Raw genomic sequence first — 20,624 nt, forward strand, 5'->3', positions numbered from 1 at the left:
TCCAGAGAGAAAATCATGCCCAGTGTTCTTAATAGTAATTTTAGATACACGACGATCGTCGCGGAATGCTAGGGCGTTATGAGAGTCCCAGAGGCTTCCAAAGAACGGTGAGTGTGACCGCTGGCACAAAAATCCTGGCTACAAGCAAGCCACCTAGCTACCAGGCTAGGAGTATCGTCGGACCAAAATGCCACGCCGGCTAAGCAAACCTCCAGTGTTGAAGAGCGTCTACAAGGATACGGGCAGGGCTTACACTAGCAAATACTAAGATATGCCATGCTACAAGATTTATTCTTCTACAACATTAATGGAAGTAGTCTCTAAATATTTTCCGTACACCTAAATATCTTGATCTAAGACATCCTATAATTATAGAATGACTCCCGAAAATCACGCTTCCCCCTCTCGGGAGGCGATCCCCGGGCGACTGGCCGCCGGTGCGCCTTCGCCACCGCCGGGGCCTTCCACCGCCCTTCCAACCAAGAGAGAGAGAGAGAGAGTGCCTATTTCCGCATGGCACCGCGATCTCATCGAGGAGGACCCACTGGGGCTCCAGGAGATCCGGAAGAGGATGGGAGTAGCGGTCCGCTCGCTGGTTAATCGGACGAGGGAAGGAGTGGCATCCTCGGGGGGATCGGAGAGATTTTGTGAGCCAGGATCGAAGGAGATATTGGGGCGTGTACGCGAAGGGATGGAGCGATTCCGCAGGTCCATGGAAGGAAACAGATCAAGTTTAGAGGCAGCCAAGGGCGGATTGGATTGGAGTCAGAGGGATCAAGATCTGATCAGCAAATCCCCGGTTGCAGGGAAAGGATTGGGAATAAAGGAGAAGATTGAGAGTGGTCCAGATGTTGTTTCAGAGAAAGAAAGGATTTGTGAGGCTTCGCTTCCTACCCCGACCCAGGAATGCGCAGATGGACAGATGGTGATTCTGACGGATCAGGAGGGGGAGTGAACAGATGGAAGAGGATCTTGAGCCCGAGGAAAGAATTAGAGGGAGCCAGGTGGATGATTTGGGAGGGACCATACGCCTGTTGTTTCAGAAACACATCAGATTCACCCAAACAGCGGATCCTCCATACATGTGTGTAAGGACGGAATTAATCAAAAGGGATCTTATTCCTTGTGTGAATCATGGCTGCGTGTATATAAAGACCTGCACAATACTGGGAGACTCCGCATCACAACCGCAAGAACACCATACACCTACTCTTGAGCACGGGATGGAGAACACCAACGATCGCAAGATGAAGCAACGGGCCACCGAGAGCAGGCTTGAGGTCGTCCCTTCGAACGGCGGCGAGCGCGGGGGCAGGAGAATGGAGCGAGGCTCCTCCTCGCATGGCGGGCAGGGGGCAGTGCTCTGCCGGCTCCTCCCCCTGGTCCGGCAGTGGCGCCGGTGGCACGGCGTGGCGCGCCAACGATCGAACTCGATCTGACAAGGGCAAGGGCCGCCATGAGTACCCGCTGGCTCGCTGTGGGGTACTTCTTTTCCGTGCTCCCCTTCAGCACGGCGGGCCTGTTTGGTGAACTAAAGAGCAAGTGGGGGCTACGCGGACGGCTCAGCTATATGCCTCTCCGCAACAATCGCTTATGCTCGAATTCGAGCGTGAGGGTGATCGTCGGCACGTCCTGGAGAACGACCCTTGGACACACCGTAAGGATGCATTCCTCATTGTTCCCTTTGATGGACAAGGCAAGGCGTCGGATGTGCCGGTGAACGTCATGCCAATCTGGGCACGCATCTATGATGTACCACCTCTCATGCTCTCGGAGGAGATCGGATGGGCGCTGGGTGGCCTTTTGGGGAAAGTTTTGAGGGTAGATGCTGATAATTTTGGGAACATTATCACTGAATTTCTCCGTGTACGGGTAGAACATGATGTAAACATTCCTCTCCTGTGTGAGATCAGTCCTAAAGAGTTAGGGGTGGAGGAATAGTGGGACCTAGAGGTCAAGTATGAGAGAGCCCCCCGATTTTGTATGTACTGTGGGCATATAGGACATGGGGAGAGGGACTGCAGGCTGCCGATAGATGATCAAACAGTGCGGTTCACAGGTGTGATGAGAGCATCGCCCTACAAATCAAGCAAGAACAAGGGGGGAATTCGTGGTACTGGATGTGTGCAGTGCCAGGCGGTTCCTACACTTTGGGTCCGAGTTGGATGGGGAGGCATGGACAGCACCGGCCAAGTTGGCCTGGGAGAAACTTGGCAGGGACAAGAGGGTGGTGCACGCTCGCTCACAAGAGATGGTAAGGTACAGGGATATTTCTGATGATGTACTGCTTGACCCGGCTGTACAAGCGGCGATCGCCGCGGTGAGCGCGCTCAGAGTGAGTGAAGGCCATGGACAGGACGGTGCAAGGAAAACAAGCATCAGCGAGAACAACGCGACGGCCCCGGCACAACCCGCGCTGACCACGGCCTCTACTCCAATCATGGCCTGGGCTGGCGCGAACACTGCACCATCTACAACTCCGGCTTCCGGGGCGGGGGGCGACATCGACAAAACCCCGCTCGCTCACACCATTGCGGGTGCAGCGACCCCTCCCTATCCGCCAGGTTTTGGACTGGACACGGTCAAGGCCTCACCTGCCGCCGCTGCTGCTATCATTCCAGGAGACACGGGGGCAAAAACAGGGAAGGTGCATGCCTCATATGAAGCGGGCAAGGTGGATGGCTTGTCTGTCCAAGACAGTGAGCAGACTGTCCAGATCAGCGATACTGAGAAGACACAGGATACAGGTTTAAAGGTCAAAGCAAAGAGGTACATTAGTCAGTTCAAGGGAAGGAAAGGATCGGGGGATATGGACTCGATGCTTGGCAAGAGAGCTACAGGCGACATGGCTGCACCAGTTTTGGTCAATCCTAGAGAGTCTGTTGTAATAGGGCACATGTGTAAAAAACAGAGAGGTGTTGTAGAGGGAAAGGATGAGGGAGAGGCAGGGGTGTTAGGTGGAAAGGAAGCAACCAGTGAAGGGGCTACCGGGGAACTGGCGGGCGCGACAGAGAGCGCTCGTGAGGAGGAATGACGATCTTAAGCTGGAACTGTCGGGGCTTGGGCCACCCTGGTACGGTTCGGGAATTTGTGTGCCTAGTGCATACCCATCGCCCCTCTGTTGTGTTCATTTCAGAGACACGACAGTGTGAAGAGAGCGTTAAAAGAATAAGAGATAGAATAGGAATCAAGAATTGTATCACCCATGATGGGGTTGGCAAGGGTGCCGGCATCGCCCTCTTTTGGGACGATAGCGTTGAAATAAATCTGCTCTCTTATGGTTCGCGTTACATTGATGTTCATATCCGGGAATCCCCCAACAGCCCACTCTGGAGAGGTACTTTTGTGTATGGTGAGCCGCGTGCCCAGGAGAGACATCATATGTGGAACCTAATCCGGAGAATAAAGCCTCGATCAGCAGAACCTTGGATGATGATTGGTGACTTCAATGCAACTATGTGGCAAGGAGAACACTTCTCTGCCACGAAGCGATCTGAACGGCACATGAGCAACCTCAGGGAAGTGTTGGGGTGGTGTGACCTATATGATCTGGGATACAGAGGGCCGGCATGGACCTTTGATAACAAACAAAAGGGGAAGGCAAATGTGAAGGCTCGACTAGACAGGGGTACAATGGATGGATATGTTCCCGCATGGTCAGATACAACATATTGTGACCTCGAGATCAGACCACTTCCCCTTGCTTCTCACTCTGGACAAGGTCCATATGTCGAACAGAAAGAAAAATTTCAGATACGAGATGATGTGGGAAAGAGTAAACACGTTGGAGACAACTGTAAAGAAGGCGTGGAGTAAGGAAAGCACTGCAAGCACACTTGCAGGGGTGGCACAAAAACTGAGAGAGGTTCAGAAGTCGTTGATGACCTGGTCTAGAAAGGACTTTGGGTCTGTCACATGGAACATTAAAAAGAAACGACAGAAGCTAAAGGAGCTCACCGAGAAATCGAGGCAAGGAGAGAATGAGGAGTTGATCAAGCAAACAGGGGCTGAACTGGATGAACTACTACTGAGGGAGGAAATTATGTGGAGGCAACGCTCTCGGGTGACATGGATCAAAGAAGAGGATCAAAATACAAAGTTTTTTCATAGGAAAGCAACTTGGAGAAAGAAGAAGAATGCTATAAAAAAACTGAAAAATAATGATGGTGTATGGGTAGAGGAAAAAGAGGCTCTAAACAGACTGGCTACAGATTTCTTCAAGGACTTGTACACGAAGGAAGAGGGGGTTGCGCCTTTTGAACTGATTGATATGTTGCCACGCACAGTAGGCGAGGATATGAACAGGAACCTAACGAAGGAGTTCACGGAAAAAGAAATTAGTGATGCCCTTTTTCAGATTGGCCCACTCAAAGCGCCTGGTCCCGACGGCTTCCCCGCACGGTTCTTCCAACGAAACTGGGACACTCTAAAGAAAGATGTGATAGCCGCAGTGCAGAGGTTTTTTGCGGATGGCATTATGCCAGAGGGAATCAACGACACAGCCATTGTGCTCATCCCTAAAGGAAAGGATCCACAGAACTTAAGAGATTTCCGGCCGACCAGTCTATGTAATGTAATTTATAAAGTTATCCCGAAGTGCTTGGTTAATCGAATGAGGCCTTTTCTGAACGAGTTAGTCTCAGAAACGCAGAGCGCGTTTGTTCCAGGAAGGTTGATTACGGATAATGCGATCATTGCATTTGAATGTTTTCATAAGATTCAGCATAGCAAAAACCCCCACAATACATATTGTGCATATAAGTTAGACCTTGCCAAGGCGTATGATAGAGTGGACTGGGACTTCCTTGAAGGTGCTATGGAGAAAATGGGATTCAGTGCCTTGTGGATAAGCTGGATTATGAAATGTGTGAAATCTGTCCGGTTTTCAGTGAAGTTGAACGGGGAAGTGCTGGAAGCATTTTGCCCATCAAGGGGACTCCGACAAGGTGACCCACTGAGCCCGTATTTGTTTCTTTTTGTTGCTGATGGCCTTGCCTCTATCTTTAATAGAGAGGTTCGTGGAAGGAACATTTCGCCCGTAAAAGTGGCTCACAATAGCCCGGGTATCTCAAACCTGTTGTTCGCGGATGATAGTCTGGTTTTCTTTAAAGTATCTAGTGACCAAGCCAGAGTAGTGAAAAGAGCCCTTACTCTGTTCCAGAAGTGTACAGGGCAGCTATTGAGCAGTAGCAAATGCTCGATTTTATTCAGTGAACACTGTCCGATGGACGTACAGGAAGAAATCAAAAACATTCTTGCGTGTGAGACGTCCACCTTCGAGAGTAAATATCTGGGACTCCCAACCCCGGATGGAAGAATGAAGGACGATCATTTTCAGCCTATCATGGATAGATTCCGTAAGAGATGCAATGACTGGGCAGGGAAGCATATGTCCTTTGCAGCCAAGGAGGTAAACGTCAAGGCAATTGCACAATCCTTACCCACTTTCGCTATGGGGATGTTCAAATTTTCTGCGGGCTTCTGCGACAAGTACGAACGACTGATCAGAGAGTTTTGGTGGGGCGAGGATGGAGAGAAGAGAAAGGTGCACTGGATGGCATGGGACCAAATGGTCAAACCAAAGAGAGCAGGGGGAATTGGCTTCCGGGACATGCAAATTTTCAATCAAGCCTTACTAGCAAGACAAGGTTGGCGCCTACTACAAAACCCCGATAGCCTTTGTGCAAGAGTTCTAAAATCCAAATACTACCCGAGAGGTGAACTCATGGATACGGTATTTGCATCGGACGCGTCTCAAACGTGGAGGGGCATTGAGCATGGTCTGGAGCTACTGAAAAAGGGTCTTATTTGGAGAGTAGGCAATGGAGAAAAAAATAAAAATCCAAAGAGACCAATGGGTATCGAGAAAGAGTGGTTTAAAGATAACAGAATTTAAAAGGAGATCAAGATTGAGATGGGTGAATCAGTTGATGATGCCAGGGAGGAAAGAATGGGATGTGGACCTTGTGCACCAAATGTTCCATGAGTATGACGCAGAAGAAATCTGCAAAATAAGGATCCCGACAAGTAATGTGAAGGACTGTATAGCATGGCATGGGGAAAGGTCAGGCGTCTTCTCTGTGCGTAGTGCGTATAAGATTGGTGCAAACCTTAAATACCACGGCGACCTAAACGCGTCCAGCTCAGCTAATGATGCGGATAACAGAAGTATATGGGACCTAATATGGAAAACAAAGGTCCCTGGAAAGGTTAGGATCTTTGCGTGGCGAGTTGCGACAGAAACACTCCCTACGAAGGAAAATAAATGGAAGAGGACACTGGAGGTGGATAATATATGCAGCATTTGTGGCAGAGAGAAGGAGGATGAGTTCCATGCGACAATAAATTGCACAAAAGCAAGAGCACTAAGAGAAGAGATGAGGGAGCACTGGAACCTACTTGCAGAAAACTGTTTTCGCTTTTCAGGCAAGGATTGGCTACAAAACCTGCTGGGGAAGGGAGACATGGAGGAGAGGAAAAGGATCCTCCTTCTACTGTGGAGAGCTTGGTGGCTGCGAGATAACTGTGTCCATGTTGACGGCAGGGCTACAATTGGCCAGTCAGTCCAATTTCTGACGAGATATTTGGAAGAAATCAGCAAAGAAGAACCGGAAGACAACGCCAGCGAGAATGCCCACCCCCTAGTCGGCCGACAGGGCAAAGTGGACGAAGACCAGCGGCGGGAGGAAATTCGAAAAGGGAAGATGCACACTGGGTTGTATCCCGCCAGTAAAAAGGTGCATTGTACCATCGAAGGGAATCATACAAGCAATTCTGTGGGGCGAGCAGCATGCCCCAATATAAATGATGGGAGCAAGTGGGCGCCGCCAGCGATGGGTACATGGAAAATGAATTCAGATGCGACGTTCTTGCCGAATTCAGGGGAAGCTGCGGCGGGAATCGTCGTCAGAGACCACCTGGGCATGGTTGCGCTCAGCTGCGGGCAGCGACTGGGAACATGCAATGGCCCAGAAGAAGCTGAACTGGCTGCGGTATTGCACGGATTGACAGTACTAAACAAGTACTTTTATGGGCGTGTGTGCATGGAGTCAGACTGTGCAACAATTATCAGCCTTCTTAATCATAGAGCAAGTAACCAATCCACACAATTTGCCTTAATCACAGATGTTTGGGAATTGGAGAAGAAGTTCAGTGGGGTAACGTTCAGTGCAACGAAAAGATCCAGCAACAAACTAGCACACGAGCTAGCTGCTATGGCGAGAAGACAAGGAAATTTCAGCCTCTTTGGAAAATGTCCAGATACCCTTAGTAGCATCCTGGCAGAGGATTGTAATAACGTTCCCTCTGTAATTTAAGTGGTTTCTGGGTGTTCCTAAAAAAATAATTCTCTCTAAGTATTCTGCCATATATGGTCATCCTTGAATCCTTTAGAGCCTTCTCCTCAAATCTAGCTCATTCTTAGATAAAGCTCCAAAATCATATAAAAGCTTCCAGCAACTTCTCAATATTTATGCATTGCATATTCTCAACAGAAATGATCCAACAAACAACGGCAACTAAATATGGTTGGAGAATGCTAGCTAACATATAGCTCGTGCACACACAAAATAGTCCTATGTTTGCGCTAAGCTTCAGCCATGCATCTTTGTGCTTACACAAATCCAGTTTGTGCATCATGTTGTTCTTCACATTGAGTTATAAATAACCATTTCTAAGTCGACTTATGAACAACAAAACCTTAATTATTTTTGTATCATGCACAACAGAAAGCATAATAACCATAAAGCCCACCCGATTGAATAATTGATGGACATATAATATTGTGAACAGATAAAATGGTGACCAAACATGGACGTATTACGGGATCATCTCCTTGATCCCAAAGGTACCGGGCGCAGCTGACATTCGGCAGTTCCGACCAATCACGGTCCTTAACGTGCTTTTTCGGATTCTGGCCAAAGGGTACACCACTAGGGCGGCCCTAATCGCCCCCTCCCCCCCGGATCCACCATCCGAACCAGACAGCCTTCACGAAAGGCCGGTTTATTTTGGATGGGATCCTCGTTCTCCACGAGGTCATTCATGAAGTCAAGAGCAAGCTCCTCCGCGCGGTGTTCTTTAAAATCGACTTCCATAAGGCGTACGACACTGTACATTGGTCCTTCCTTCGGGAGGTGATGATGAAGCGTGGCTTCAACCCCCACTGATTGCTTGGGTTATGCAACTTGTCACGAGTGGGCACACGGCTGTCAACATATATGGGGAGGTCGGCCCGTACTTCTTGACAGGCCAGGGGTACGGCAAGGAGACCCTATCTCCCCATTTCTCTTCAACCTTGTGGTCGATGCTCTGGCAACGATCCTAGACTTGGCCAAGCGGGCTGGCCATATTAGGGCCGGGGGATTTGCCCCCATCTCGTGGCCAATGGAGGTTTGACTCACCTCCAATATGCGGACGACACCATTATGATGGTGGAAGGCTCGGACGAGGATATTCGACACCTCAAGTTCCTCCTCCTCTACTTTCAGGAGATGTCGGGTCTCACGATTAACTTCGCCAAGAGTGAGGTGATGGTTCTTGGGTACTCGGGGAGGAGGCCCAACGAATTGCCAATCGCTTGAACTGTCGCTTGGGATCCTTCCCAACTACTTACCTCGGCATGCCGACTAGCGATGCCCGTCTACAGGAGAAAGACTTCCGCCCAATAATTTCCAAGCTCCAACCTCGGATGGAGCCTTGGCAAGGGAGGTGGCTTTCCAAGGCCACTCGAGTAGTTCTGATGAACTTCTCCCTTGTTAGCCTCTTGATGTATGTTATGGGATTCTATAGTCTACATGAATTCCTTCATCATGAGGTCACCAAACTTCTCTTCAGATTCTTTTGGGCTGGAGAGAACAACAAACAGAAATACCACATTGCTAAGTGGTCTGAGATTTGCAAGCCCAAGGACCAGGGCGGCCTTGGGGTCATTTCATCTAAGCGGATGAATATTGCCCTCATCTCCAGTGGCTTTGGCACATTCAGACTGGCGAAGGTGGACTGTGGCTGGAGATTATCCGCGTGAAGTACCTACGAGGGCAACCTCTGGCGTTCGCCTCTAGATCTGGAGGGTCCCAATTTTGGAAATCGGTGATCCAACTGATGCCCGTCATATGTATTGGGAACTCCATTAAAGTGGGCATTGGCTCTGGCACCCTGTTCTGGCTCGATAGATGGGCCGGAACTAGACCTTTTGCGGAGGGGTTCTACGTGTTATTCTCCATATGCGCCCGCCCACAACTTTCGGTGGGCGTGGCATTGGCTGACATGGGCGCTATCGCCTTCCGTCGTACCTTTGGGGCGATGGAGCACGCACAATGGGAGGAGCTGCTCGAGTGTATTGCCCTACACACCCCCTCCCTAGAGCCTAACTCGCTGACCTGGCGCCTTGAGCCCAATGGCAGGTTCTCTACTAGATCCCTTTACCAGGCGATTGTGCTCACCCTGGCCTATTGAGCTCTCTGCGTTATGGGAGATCAAACTCCACTTGAAAATCCGCATATTCCTCTGGCAATGGGTCCGAGGCCGTCTGCCCTCGGGCACGGAGGTGCGTAAGCATAATGGCTCTAGGGATGGCCTTTGTCCCATTTGCATGGTACTGGAAGACTGCAACCACATTTTCTTCCAGTGCCCCGCGGCGCAGTTCCTTTGGAGCTGCTTCCAGGAGGTTGTCGGTGGCGTTTGGTGCCATGAAAACCTTCCGGACTTGTTTGGGGAGATCCTGAGGCTACCCAGCTCTAGGCATGCCCCCACCTGGGTGGCTATGGGTACCCTTGCATGGACCCTCTGGTGCATCCGCAATAAATTAGTCATCGAGCGCGTTATCCCTTGCCGTGTGACTGATGCAATCTACAAAATGTGTGGCTTCTTACAGCTATGGAGACCGCTTAGTAAGCGGCGTGATCGGGACGTCATCGACAACATCATCTCAGGTCTCCGCTCTTCGGCCTCGGCGTTAGCTTCACCACCACCACCACCATCCCCTCCTGAGCCGGATTAGATTCCGTTTTCTCTTATTTGGGGCTTGTTTTGCTGTGCGCCCAACGACCATGTGAGACATGCTTGTACTTGTATCGATCCTGACTTGTTGGATGCTTGGTGTTGTTGCTTTATACTTCCTCCGTTCTTAAATATTTGTCTTTTTAGAGATTTTAAATGAACTATCAAATACAGATGTATATAGACATATTTTAGAGTGTAGATTCATTCATTTTGCTCCGTATGTAGTCGCTTGTTGAAATCTCTAGAAAGACGAATATTTAGTAATGAAGGGAGTAATATAAAGTGGGGGAAACCCTTTTTCGTAAAAATGTGGACGTATGTGGGGGATCGACACTTAAAATACAAGCCAACATTTCGATGGTTAATCAAAACCATGATGGCGGCTAGTGATTTTGCTCAGATTGCAGATCTGAGCGTCTGAAATGTGTCGGCCAGTGTGGGGTGCGTGAGCTTCCCCATCTCCTCGACGAACTTGTCCATGGTGGGGCCAGGCATGCAAACAGGCACCGCGATGCCCTCCTCGCCCATGTCGTTCCTGACAGCAATGAAGAAGCTGGCGACGCCTGGGATGGCGCCGACTCCGCCCTTCGCCGGCCCGGCATACACTGGCTTGCCCCACCCGAAGTCGAGGTCACGGATTCCGACCTTGGTCACGTCCGACACAAGGTAGGCGCGCGCCACCGCGAAGTGCGGCCGCCCGCGTCGTGCCATGAGCGCCGCCACGGAGCGGATGTACTCCACGTCCACCTCCCGCTTCGCCTTCATCACCAGCTCCACGGCGTAGCTCACAGGGTTGGCGAGCAAGTCGCCGGCGGTGGAGATGGCGACCGGGAAAGCGAAGGCGTTGCCATAGTAGCCGGCGGGGATGATAGTGTTGTTTCTGCCACGGATGTTGACGATGCAGATCATCCTCATCTCCTCGTCGGCGCGGGGGGCTAGAGCCACCGTGCGGCACCTCCACAGGCACCCGGTGAGGACCTCGAAGTTGGTAGCACCGCGACGGAGAGCCGGCGGGAGGTGGGAACGGATGGCGGAGATCTCCCGCCGCCCAATGAAGAAGGAGCGGTGCACCATGAAGTCGAAGGGGACGATGGCGCCGTTCATGTCCATCACTTCGTCGTACTCGCGGTGCGCGAAGCGCGGTGGGAGTAGTACATCATCGTCGAGCGGCGGCGCCCGCAGCAGCTGACGCGCCCATACCGGCCACACCGTCGGCTCCGGCGCACCACGAGCCAACTCCGCAATGGCACCCAGGAGCTGCACTATCCCTGCCCCGTCTGCCATCGTGTGTTGTATCCTCACAGCCATGACGAAGCCTCCGCACGCGAGCCGTGTCACCTGCATGCATGCACAAGGCTCAATAGTGTAGTACGTTTTATTAGCTGGTTTTTAGAAGTCTCCTTCTAATTAATACCAACGCGAATGGTGGATGTTCTAGTTTTTCCTTAATCAAATGTACTCCTTCACTCATTTGTAGTTCATATTAAAATATTCAAGACATCTTATATTTATTAACCGAGGTGTACTAGTGTAAATTTTCTTTTATAAACCAGTGCACTCTTTGTGTAAAGTCTCAAACAGATTTTTCAGTCACCTGGCTGTGACCCGAGATTTAGCGAAAAAAACGAAGGTTGACGGAAACATGCATATTACAGTACATATATACCTGGAAAAGCAGCAGCGGGGAGTCGAGGATGCCGGAGGAGCCGGGGACGTCGAAGAGGAGCTCGTCGAGGCACGGGAAGGGGGGGCCCAGGGCCGCGTCAAACTGGTCGAGGCGGACGTCGGAGTCAGCCTCGACGAACAGCACGCCCTCGCCGGTGCAGTCGACGGCGAGCTTGCGGCCCTCGAGCTCCCTCAGCCGCCCCGCGAACGGGTAGTAGTGGACGAGCGCCGCGGCGATGGCGCCCCGTATCACAAGCGCAGGGTCGTCGTCCTGGCCGTCGTGGCGCCGGAAGAAGTGGATGAGGGGAAGCTGGAAGCGGAGCCCCTCCTGGTCGTCGATGTCGGAGAGCCGCTTCAGCTCCCGTGGTGTCGGGGCCGCCGGTGGCACCAGCACCGCCGGGTTCCTCCTCACCGTGAACTGCAACGCTGACGAGCTGGCCATGGCTATGCACTTGTGAGTATGTATGAGGAGGAGGTAAGGTAGGAGCTAGGTGACGATAACACTTGTGTGATCGATCGGCTGCTGCTATGTAGGTATATATAGCTAACGTACGTACGTACCAAACAGCAGCATGCACTCAGAACATCCTGTGGTAAATCACAAAGCAGATTTATTTACAGTTTTGCTAAAATCGGGTCCCCGTTCTATGCATGTTGATCTACGCCTCTCTTTTTTTGCCTCTTGAGAAAACTCTACTACTAGTCAGATGGAGACATCTGCATCAAGTAGTTGAAAGGTATTTCCGCAAAAAGGAAACATATTTTAAAGCTCTACGAGAATGGACTTTTAGAGCTCGCTCCCCAGGTCATCGGCATGGTGGATCCGGCTGGATGACATGAGTGCTGGCGGTAGCCGGTGATTCTCTCGGTGAGAGGGCGGTCCATCCTGTGTAGGATGAGTAATCGGGTTATCCATCGGGCTTACCCATGGATGAAGTTGACGACCCATATCCTACCCATTCAGGTTGGGTGCCCATGGGCGCAGACACCCATGGGTTAGATTGCTGGGTTGACTCCTCGTCAAAAACACACGTTCTAGCTAGTTGAGAATGCCTAAATCAGATAACAGTGTCTGCCGTTCTCATGTTGAAACTGTTGGCTGGGTGCTCTGCTTCGAGGGTGGTAACCCCATGTCTTACATTTTGTTGGTTGAACGAGTCAATATCAGCACGTGAGTGAATGATGTTTTTTTTATCTTGAAGGTTTTGTGCTCCCCGCTGAGTTCTCTGCGTTTGCGTTGGTGGATTTTTGTACTAGGTTATAGGATAGTTGTACAAAATGGAGAACATAATTGTTGGCCGATATGTTTTGTATTGATGCATGTCATCTTACGCATTAAAAATATGGTTGCACGGATCCGATAATATAGAAGGAGGGAGGACACACATTATCTGTTTTCAATGGCTAAATCATACATGAAACTACATATTGTGGCTTATGAAATTTTGAGCTAGCCTTTTCTTTTTTGCCCGTTCTATGCATGTTGATTTAGGCCTCTATTTTTCCTTGAAAAAACTCCACTCCAACTAGTGGATGGGAACATCTCCATCAAGTAGTTGAAAGGTATTTTCCCCCAAAAAAGTAGTTTAAAGTTCTATGAGTATGGACTATTAGAGCTTGCTCCCTATATGTCATCGACATGGTGGATCCGAATAGATGGCATGAGTGGTAGCGGTAGCCGGTGATTCTCTTGACGAGAGGGCGGTCAATTCTAGCAAGGACATATAGATGCACAACATGAACATACAAGTACATGATGGTGGTCCCAATAGATAAAGATGGTGGATGGCGGTGTTGTAGTTTCGATGAGAAGGACACTTCTGATCCTCGTGAAAACCCACATTCTAGTCGATAATGGCTAAACACAATATAATGGTGTGTCATTCTCCTGTTAAAAGTGTTGGCTCAGTGTTCTGCTTTGAAGGTGATAACTCCAGATTTTACATTTTGTTGGTTGGATCAGTCAATATCAACACATGCGTGAACGGCTATTTTATTTTAATCTTGAAGGCACTGTCGTAGAGTATTGTGCTCTTCGCGGAGTTCCTTGATTCTAAGTGGGTGCATTTTGGTATTAGGTTATAGGATAGTCATACAAAATGCAGAACATAAGTGTAAGCCAATTTTTTTGTATTTATGCATGTCATTTTACGCGATAAAATTATGCTTCCGCAGGATGCCCTCCTTTTAAAAATAAATAAATAAATATTAGAATGCCATATGTAATGACAAGACTGAAGAAACGTTACTACACCTTTTTTGGGACTGCTCCTTTGCCAATGAATGCTGGTCTCAAATTGTAAACAATAGACAGAGGGGTACTTCTCAGTATGATGAAATTTGCCTTATAGCTGCAGCCCTCCCTTCTGAGATTGCCATCGACATAATTATAGCTAGTTGTTGGGCCATATGGCTGGTGAGAAATGATAAAATCTTCAAGGCAATCTCCATCCTTCCATCCAAGCTTGGAGACACCATCTTGCATTATCAGAGCAAAGCAAGGAAAAGCAAACAAGTTGAAGTCCTCGTCCGAACAGCACTTGTAATTTAGTTTATCATGGATTTCCCTAAAACTGGCATTGGATGACTTTGTTTTTTTTAGACTTTGTATATATTTTATTATTATAAATATATACCGTAGAACAATTGTTCTACGGACTACGGTCCAGGGTTTCAAAAAAATATATTAGAATGCATATTGTCTTTTTTCAAGGGAAATTATTCCCCTCAACCGACACATTTTCAGCACCCATCGACTGTCTCCATGTGCACCACGTGCCCACGTGGGCCTGCACCACCACTCTTTTCTTTCCTTATCTCCAACAAACAGAGCACATCCACATCTTTTTCCCCAACATCGTCTCCTACCTCCAGATCACTCCCATGAATGTGCCAGCAACATCATTTTTCCGCAACATCATCTCCTACCTCCAGATCACTCTCATGAATGTGCCTCCTCTCAAGCGCACACCAAACAATTGTCTCTTGCGCCACCCGCGCCCCTCCTAGTCTCCCTCCTCCTCTTTTCCTCTATCCTCTTCGAGGCACGCCGCCACCAGAGCCACACTCGCCATTCCACGTCGCTACCGTCCCAGAGGAGCATAGGCATGGATAGCCATGGCTGCCGCCTCCTCGAGGTCAGTCACAAATGCCGGTACCATGCACAGCAATAGTTCCTGCAACATTGTCGTTGTTGCAAATGGCGTTGGGACATGGTGACATTTTCTGCAACATGTTCTGTGTTGCAATTTTTTGTTTTGCAACAAGGGTCTTGTTGCAGGAATACATGAATACAAAGAAGAGGCCGGAGATGGTGTTGCAAATTTTGCAACAATGGTTTGGTTGCAGAAATGAGGTTTGCAATGAGGGTTTTGTTACAGAAAAATAGAGTGTTTTTTTTTACAACAAGAGTCTTATTGCAGGAATGACATTTGCAACAAGGTTCGTGTTACAGGACAATAGAGAAGAGGAACAGACAGCTCGCATCATACAATCGGACGGCTCGCAACTCGGTTGATCTTTTAAAAAGAGGACGGTTCGCAACCCCAGTGAACGCGTAGCGCACCCTTTTTCAACTAGTAAGTCACACGTCAACCGAGATATTGTGACCATATGAAATTTTGAGCTAGGCTTTTCCTTTTTGAACACCTACATATTTTAGCTTCGTAAGTCCATAAGTTTGCATAAAGTGATAAAGGCCATTATTTTGAGGATTTTCTAGATTACAACAGTAGGAGCCCCTACAATATGCCGACCACGTGAGAGGCAGAGTTTTTGAGTTCTAGCTCAAATGAGCTCAAATGGATAGTAAAATCTGAAAAAGAAAATCTAAAAACATTCAAAAAATTCTTAATATTTTCTGGGGCAAAAATTGACAAATGTTTTCAGTGCTAACGAAATTACATCAAAGAATGACTTCATGGAACTCGAGGCAAAAAAAATGATGCTCCAAAAGTGTTATTGAAGTGATGATTTTATTTTATTTTGCCACGACTTGCACGAATGTCATTTCATGATGAATTTTTACAAGCACTTGAAAATTTGCCAAAGTTCATCACAAAAACAATTCAGATTTTTTTGTTCTCTCTTTTTTACTATTCATCGCGAGCTCAAATGAGCTCGTGAATAAAAGATGACTTTCGGACTACATGGCAACACACAACCAAGAATATTTTTGTGATGCATTTGGAAATGTACAATGATGTTATTTGGCAATGTCACATAGGATGTTTTGTAAGTTGGAAAAGAGAGAAATAAGAAAAATGCAGTTCCTTTATAATGGGACTAGTACGGACCCTCCAGTTGACGTGAGGACATTTTTTCAGATGACGTTTTTATATTTTCTACTAGTACAATATATCTGCGTGTGCGCGCTTCAGCGCTTTAATTATGAAGGTAAAATCAGATTTGAAGTGCCGAAAAAAGAACATGTTATTTTATCTAAAAAATATCTTGATGAAAGCGAAATTGAGTGTTTTCGGACTCGCAAAAGTTGCTCCCTTGACTTCCCCATGGACCGGTCGCAACCACGCTAGCTACATGTGTCAATCCAAATTAACAGGACGCTGAAATCGTGTAGGTGCCGAGCAGATGCGCGGCACATGGATCCACGCGCAACGCACATATTTATATGTCAATTTCCGGACGCTAACCGTAGTCGTCAGTACGTTTCAGGCATGCCGGAGTCACTCTTGGGGAGGTTCAGGTTAGCTATCGTGCGTGTCGATACACAGAGAGTGAGAAATCAGCGGCTATGTGGTTGCAGATCACCATCAGGTTGAAGACCCCACACGTGGATTTGGCTGCAAATCAACACAGAAAATCCATGCCTTGCCTTGTCCATGCAACACTGAATTAAGCCTTTCGATTCATCCAAAAAGAGGACGTGGACGTGGATCAGGTGTGCGACGCCCGGCCATGCCGGGGAGAAGGACCATGTCCCAAGGTCTGGTGCAATGCAAAGTGCTTAGAAAAACAATTGAGTTTTTTTTAAAACACTATTATCTTTACAGGAAGGATGTCTAATTAAGCGATAATCCACTTCTGAGCCCAGGCTCAGCCGCATCCGTGCTTACAAAAGAATCAAAATAAATTCTAGAAAGAATATGCGTGGTAGATAAATTGATGCGTGAAGTCAGGCCCGGCCCTGATGGGGGGGGGGGGGGGGGCGGCCGCCCCGGGCCCCCGGAAACGAGGGGCCCCCAGGTTCGTGCTCCAGCGTTGATACGACTGGACTGGGCTGGGCTAATGTTCCTAAAAAAGTGACAACTGGCTAATTCTACGTGCACAGCCACATTTGGGAGAGATCGATCGACATCGAGCAAGAGCGGGCTGAGCGGCGCATCGTAAGGGAGTGATTTCAGAAGTTCACATCACACATGATGAAATCGCCTCCTTTCCGTTTTCGCCTGATCTCTGGAAACCTAATCGCCGCAAGGCTGCGGCGGCCGCCAGGCAGCAGACGCGAAGACACACACGGGTAACCGTGGCACCACCGATGCCGCAGCTCCAGCCTACGCCTTCCGCCGCCGGTTTCAGAGAAGTTGTCCTATTTCTTGATGATTTCCCCTAACTCTAGCTTATTCCCTAGCTTTTTTGCTTGACATGGTGAATGCTTTTGTCCGCCGGAGTGCTGCACAGTGAAAGCAATGGTCTCCTTGACCATGGTCGTCCGTCCTCGGAACCAAATGTGGAAGCCTGTGGACAGTTTCAAGGGTCTTTACAGAGATGAGTGATACATCGCTGGACTGCCACGTCCAGGTATGTACTAGATACCATGTAAAACTCCTGAGTTTTTATGCAAGGGAAGTTTTGTAGCTTTCAGCTTTGTACATCTTGTCTGGGTAAAATTGTTTGATGAAAGGTAGTGTTCAAATGCACTTGCAATGTGAAATTACATTCACTTTTTCCCCCGGAAAACCATCGACGAAATATCAAGATACAACTCAATTAGGACTAGTTGGCGCATCTGCAATAAAATAAGAAAAACATGACAATGCTAATATGCAAACAAGTGCACATGAAGTAATTGAAGGTTAGTGACCAAATAATTATTCCTCTATAGAAAATCATAATCATTCCTACTTCATGTTTTCTCAGTAGTATGCTGTACAAGCAAAAAAATAAAGTTGCAGAAAGATTATACAGAAAGTAGCTTTTGAAAGTTAAAGGGCCCCAAGTTTTAGTTTCGCCCCGGGCCCCTAAGATCTCAGGACCGTCATTGCGTGAAGTCCATTCCAATTTTCAACTCATTTGGACATCTGAGCAGCTCTCGTAAAAAAAAACAAATTTGGGGTCTGTAATTTTTTTTACTGTTCACGCATTGTTCTGACCCGATTTGTCTTTTTTGCTGACAACTTCTCAAATGTCAAAATGAGTTCAAAATTCAAGCGGACTTCACGCATCAATTTATCTACCACACACACAAAATTGAAATGTTTTGAATTTTTTAGTATTTGTTTTAATTTTTTCTGACTGAGTGCAGATGAGCCTATGCACCGAGACACTACACTCCTAATTAAGCATCTATTTTGTACAAATAAGCATTAGTATTTAATTTTTTTGGTTTATTTCTCTTAGCACCTTGCATTATATAAGGCCTAAGTTGCATGGCCTTCTTTTCTTTTGAGTTGGGCTGCCTGGCCTTCCTAGTTTAGCTAATTGGGTCATGTTTTTACTTCGGTATTTTGCAACATTGAACATTTTTTAGAATGATGCTCTAGATATTTTTTTATCAAGGCTCTAGATTTATCTTAAAAGAATTCCACCGTTAGAAAACACCTTAGAAAATAAGGAAATGGCAACCAAGTCCTTAAGAGAGCAACACGAGCTGAAGGCATGCCGCCGCTGCCGTGCTCCATCGTCGGAGCTGGTCTAACATTTTATCCATCGACCGGGAAGTCTTGTTAAGGTCCAACTGAGGACCCAAATATATCACTCCTATAGCATTTTTTTGGGTCTAGACCCTGAAGATTTGGTCGCCAAGCAGGTTTTGAACTGCTGTTGGAGCCTTTTCTGGTTTATAAACCAAAAAAATATAGTGTTTTTTTTTTGTTTCTTGGGGGTAGTTTTCTTTTTTGGGGGGTTATAGCTGTGTTTTTTGGTCTGCTCGAGATACTCTAATAGAAATTAATGGACAGTTTTGAGATATTCAAAAGTCGATACATTCCCATCGACCAATCGCAACCTATCGAGGCGTCGACCTACCTGTCCATCTAAAGACGCAGACGTGTGCAGGTGCCGATCGCATTTGGCCACCCAAGGTGTCCGTGAAGGTGCTTTTATGCCATAGTCCCTTTTCAAGGCATTGTTTTGGAGTTTGCTACGGTTGAAGGAACCAGTGAGGCCAGCGGCGTACGCCCGGTGGCGCAACTATCGATGAAAATCACGCCGACTACGGTCATGACGGACGATGGCGGCGTTTTTTATGTCGTTTCCTTGTTGAGGCATCGTTGTTGCAGTTGACGTCATCAGGCTCGGGATGCTCCAGGGGAAACCCTAGATCTGGGTCTCCCGGATCGGACGATGATGGCGTTCTTAGTAGCGCTTTCCCTCATGGAGGCATCGTTTTAGAGCAAGTGATGGCTAGAGGAGACAAGAGGAGGAGTGGTGCTTCATCACACACATTGATGATGTCGGATCTCGATGGCATGGCGCTCTGGAGATTAGGCGTCTGATGTGCGATGATGGACTCGCGCAGGAGGTCGACGCTGTCTGGCGTCGGCGGCAGCTAGACCGGGCAACGTTCATGCAACAATACAACTCTGAAGATGGATTGGTGGCAGGTGGCTGCGGCGGCCTTATACCCGGCAGGCGTCCTGGTTGAGGAGCACGCCGGACTGGTGGGTGCCCATACCCGGCAGGCGTCCTGGTTGGGACCTCAGGTCTTAGATGTTAGGTTTGGTTGCAAGGTCTGTTTGGTATTAGGCCCAGACTATCAGTATCCCTTCATCAGTTGGATAGGAGTAGCGACACTTTTATTGCCTAGATGATGGCTTCAGTCGTACTGTTATATGACTTTGTAAGGTCTTGTGTGAATAATTAATAAAGTGGCTGCATGCATCAGATGCAGAGGCCAGGATCCTCCTCCATTTCAAAAAAAAATGCATGTGTCTTCCGGTCGACCTTTGACTTTCATGGATTTCTAGTTTTCAACAACCTCCACAAGTATTAGTACATTAACGTTTGGGCCAACTGTATGTTAGAATTCATTACAGAACAGGAACCTCTTTTTTACATACATCAAGTATGCCCAATATATGAGCTCTAAGAGCATCTATAACCGGACTTGGCAAATTCAATCCCTCAAACACTCGCGGACGCGACCGGGTGCGTCCAAGGACAATGACCGGTCACGTCTCAAAAAATACATTCCACATCTGGATACCTCAAATTAGAAACCTCAAATCCATATTATTGCATGGAATGTGAAACCTAATCTAAGCGGAGCTTGTCCGATTCTGCTCCCTGCTCGCCCGGATGCACTCCTCGGAGTGTTGGTCCGGTCGCCGGCGAGGTAGAGTAGGGTATGGGACACGAGCCGACTCATGGGACTCACGGCGCTGTCGTCTCCCATGCCCTACTCTTCCTCGTCGGAGCCCGGAACCCGAACGGTGCTGGCGGACGTCAGATCAATGACGGATCTGTCCTGGGACGAGCCGCGGACGTCGACGACGATGCGGTTGCGGCGACCAGACTGATGCGCCATACAAGGCGCCGGAGAATGCGACTCTGCCTCGCCGACGTCCACCGCCGACTCCCGCACCCGATGCCTTGCATGGTGGGCACGCCGTGTCATGGCCTCGTCGGACGAGGCCCATGGAGCGTCCCCATGCTTGGCGCGCCAACGGAGGGGTTGCGCATCCGCCAGAGCATTCAGACGCCAGGCGGACTGCACGGCCTCCGGCGAGGCAGCTACGGCTGGCCTAGCACCGGATCCATGCACCATTTGGCGGACG

General features: G+C 48.6%; 1 protein-coding gene across 1 annotated transcript; it reads right to left on the bottom strand.

Moving 5' to 3' along the window:
* Positions 1-10,275: 10,275 nt before the first annotated feature.
* LOC123125446 (benzyl alcohol O-benzoyltransferase-like) lies at positions 10,276-12,163 on the bottom strand. Its single transcript, XM_044545938.1, has 2 exons — positions 11,669-12,163; positions 10,276-11,340 (listed from the first exon to the last, which is right to left on the bottom strand). Exons 1-2 carry the CDS (start codon positions 12,107-12,109, stop codon positions 10,399-10,401), a joined length of 1,383 nt encoding a protein of 460 aa, XP_044401873.1. The 5' UTR covers positions 12,110-12,163; the 3' UTR covers positions 10,276-10,398.
* Positions 12,164-20,624: the final 8,461 nt, after the last annotated feature.

This window comes from Triticum aestivum, chromosome 5D, assembly GCF_018294505.1.
Source record: "Triticum aestivum cultivar Chinese Spring chromosome 5D, IWGSC CS RefSeq v2.1, whole genome shotgun sequence".
Lineage (NCBI taxonomy): Eukaryota > Viridiplantae > Streptophyta > Magnoliopsida > Poales > Poaceae > Triticum > Triticum aestivum.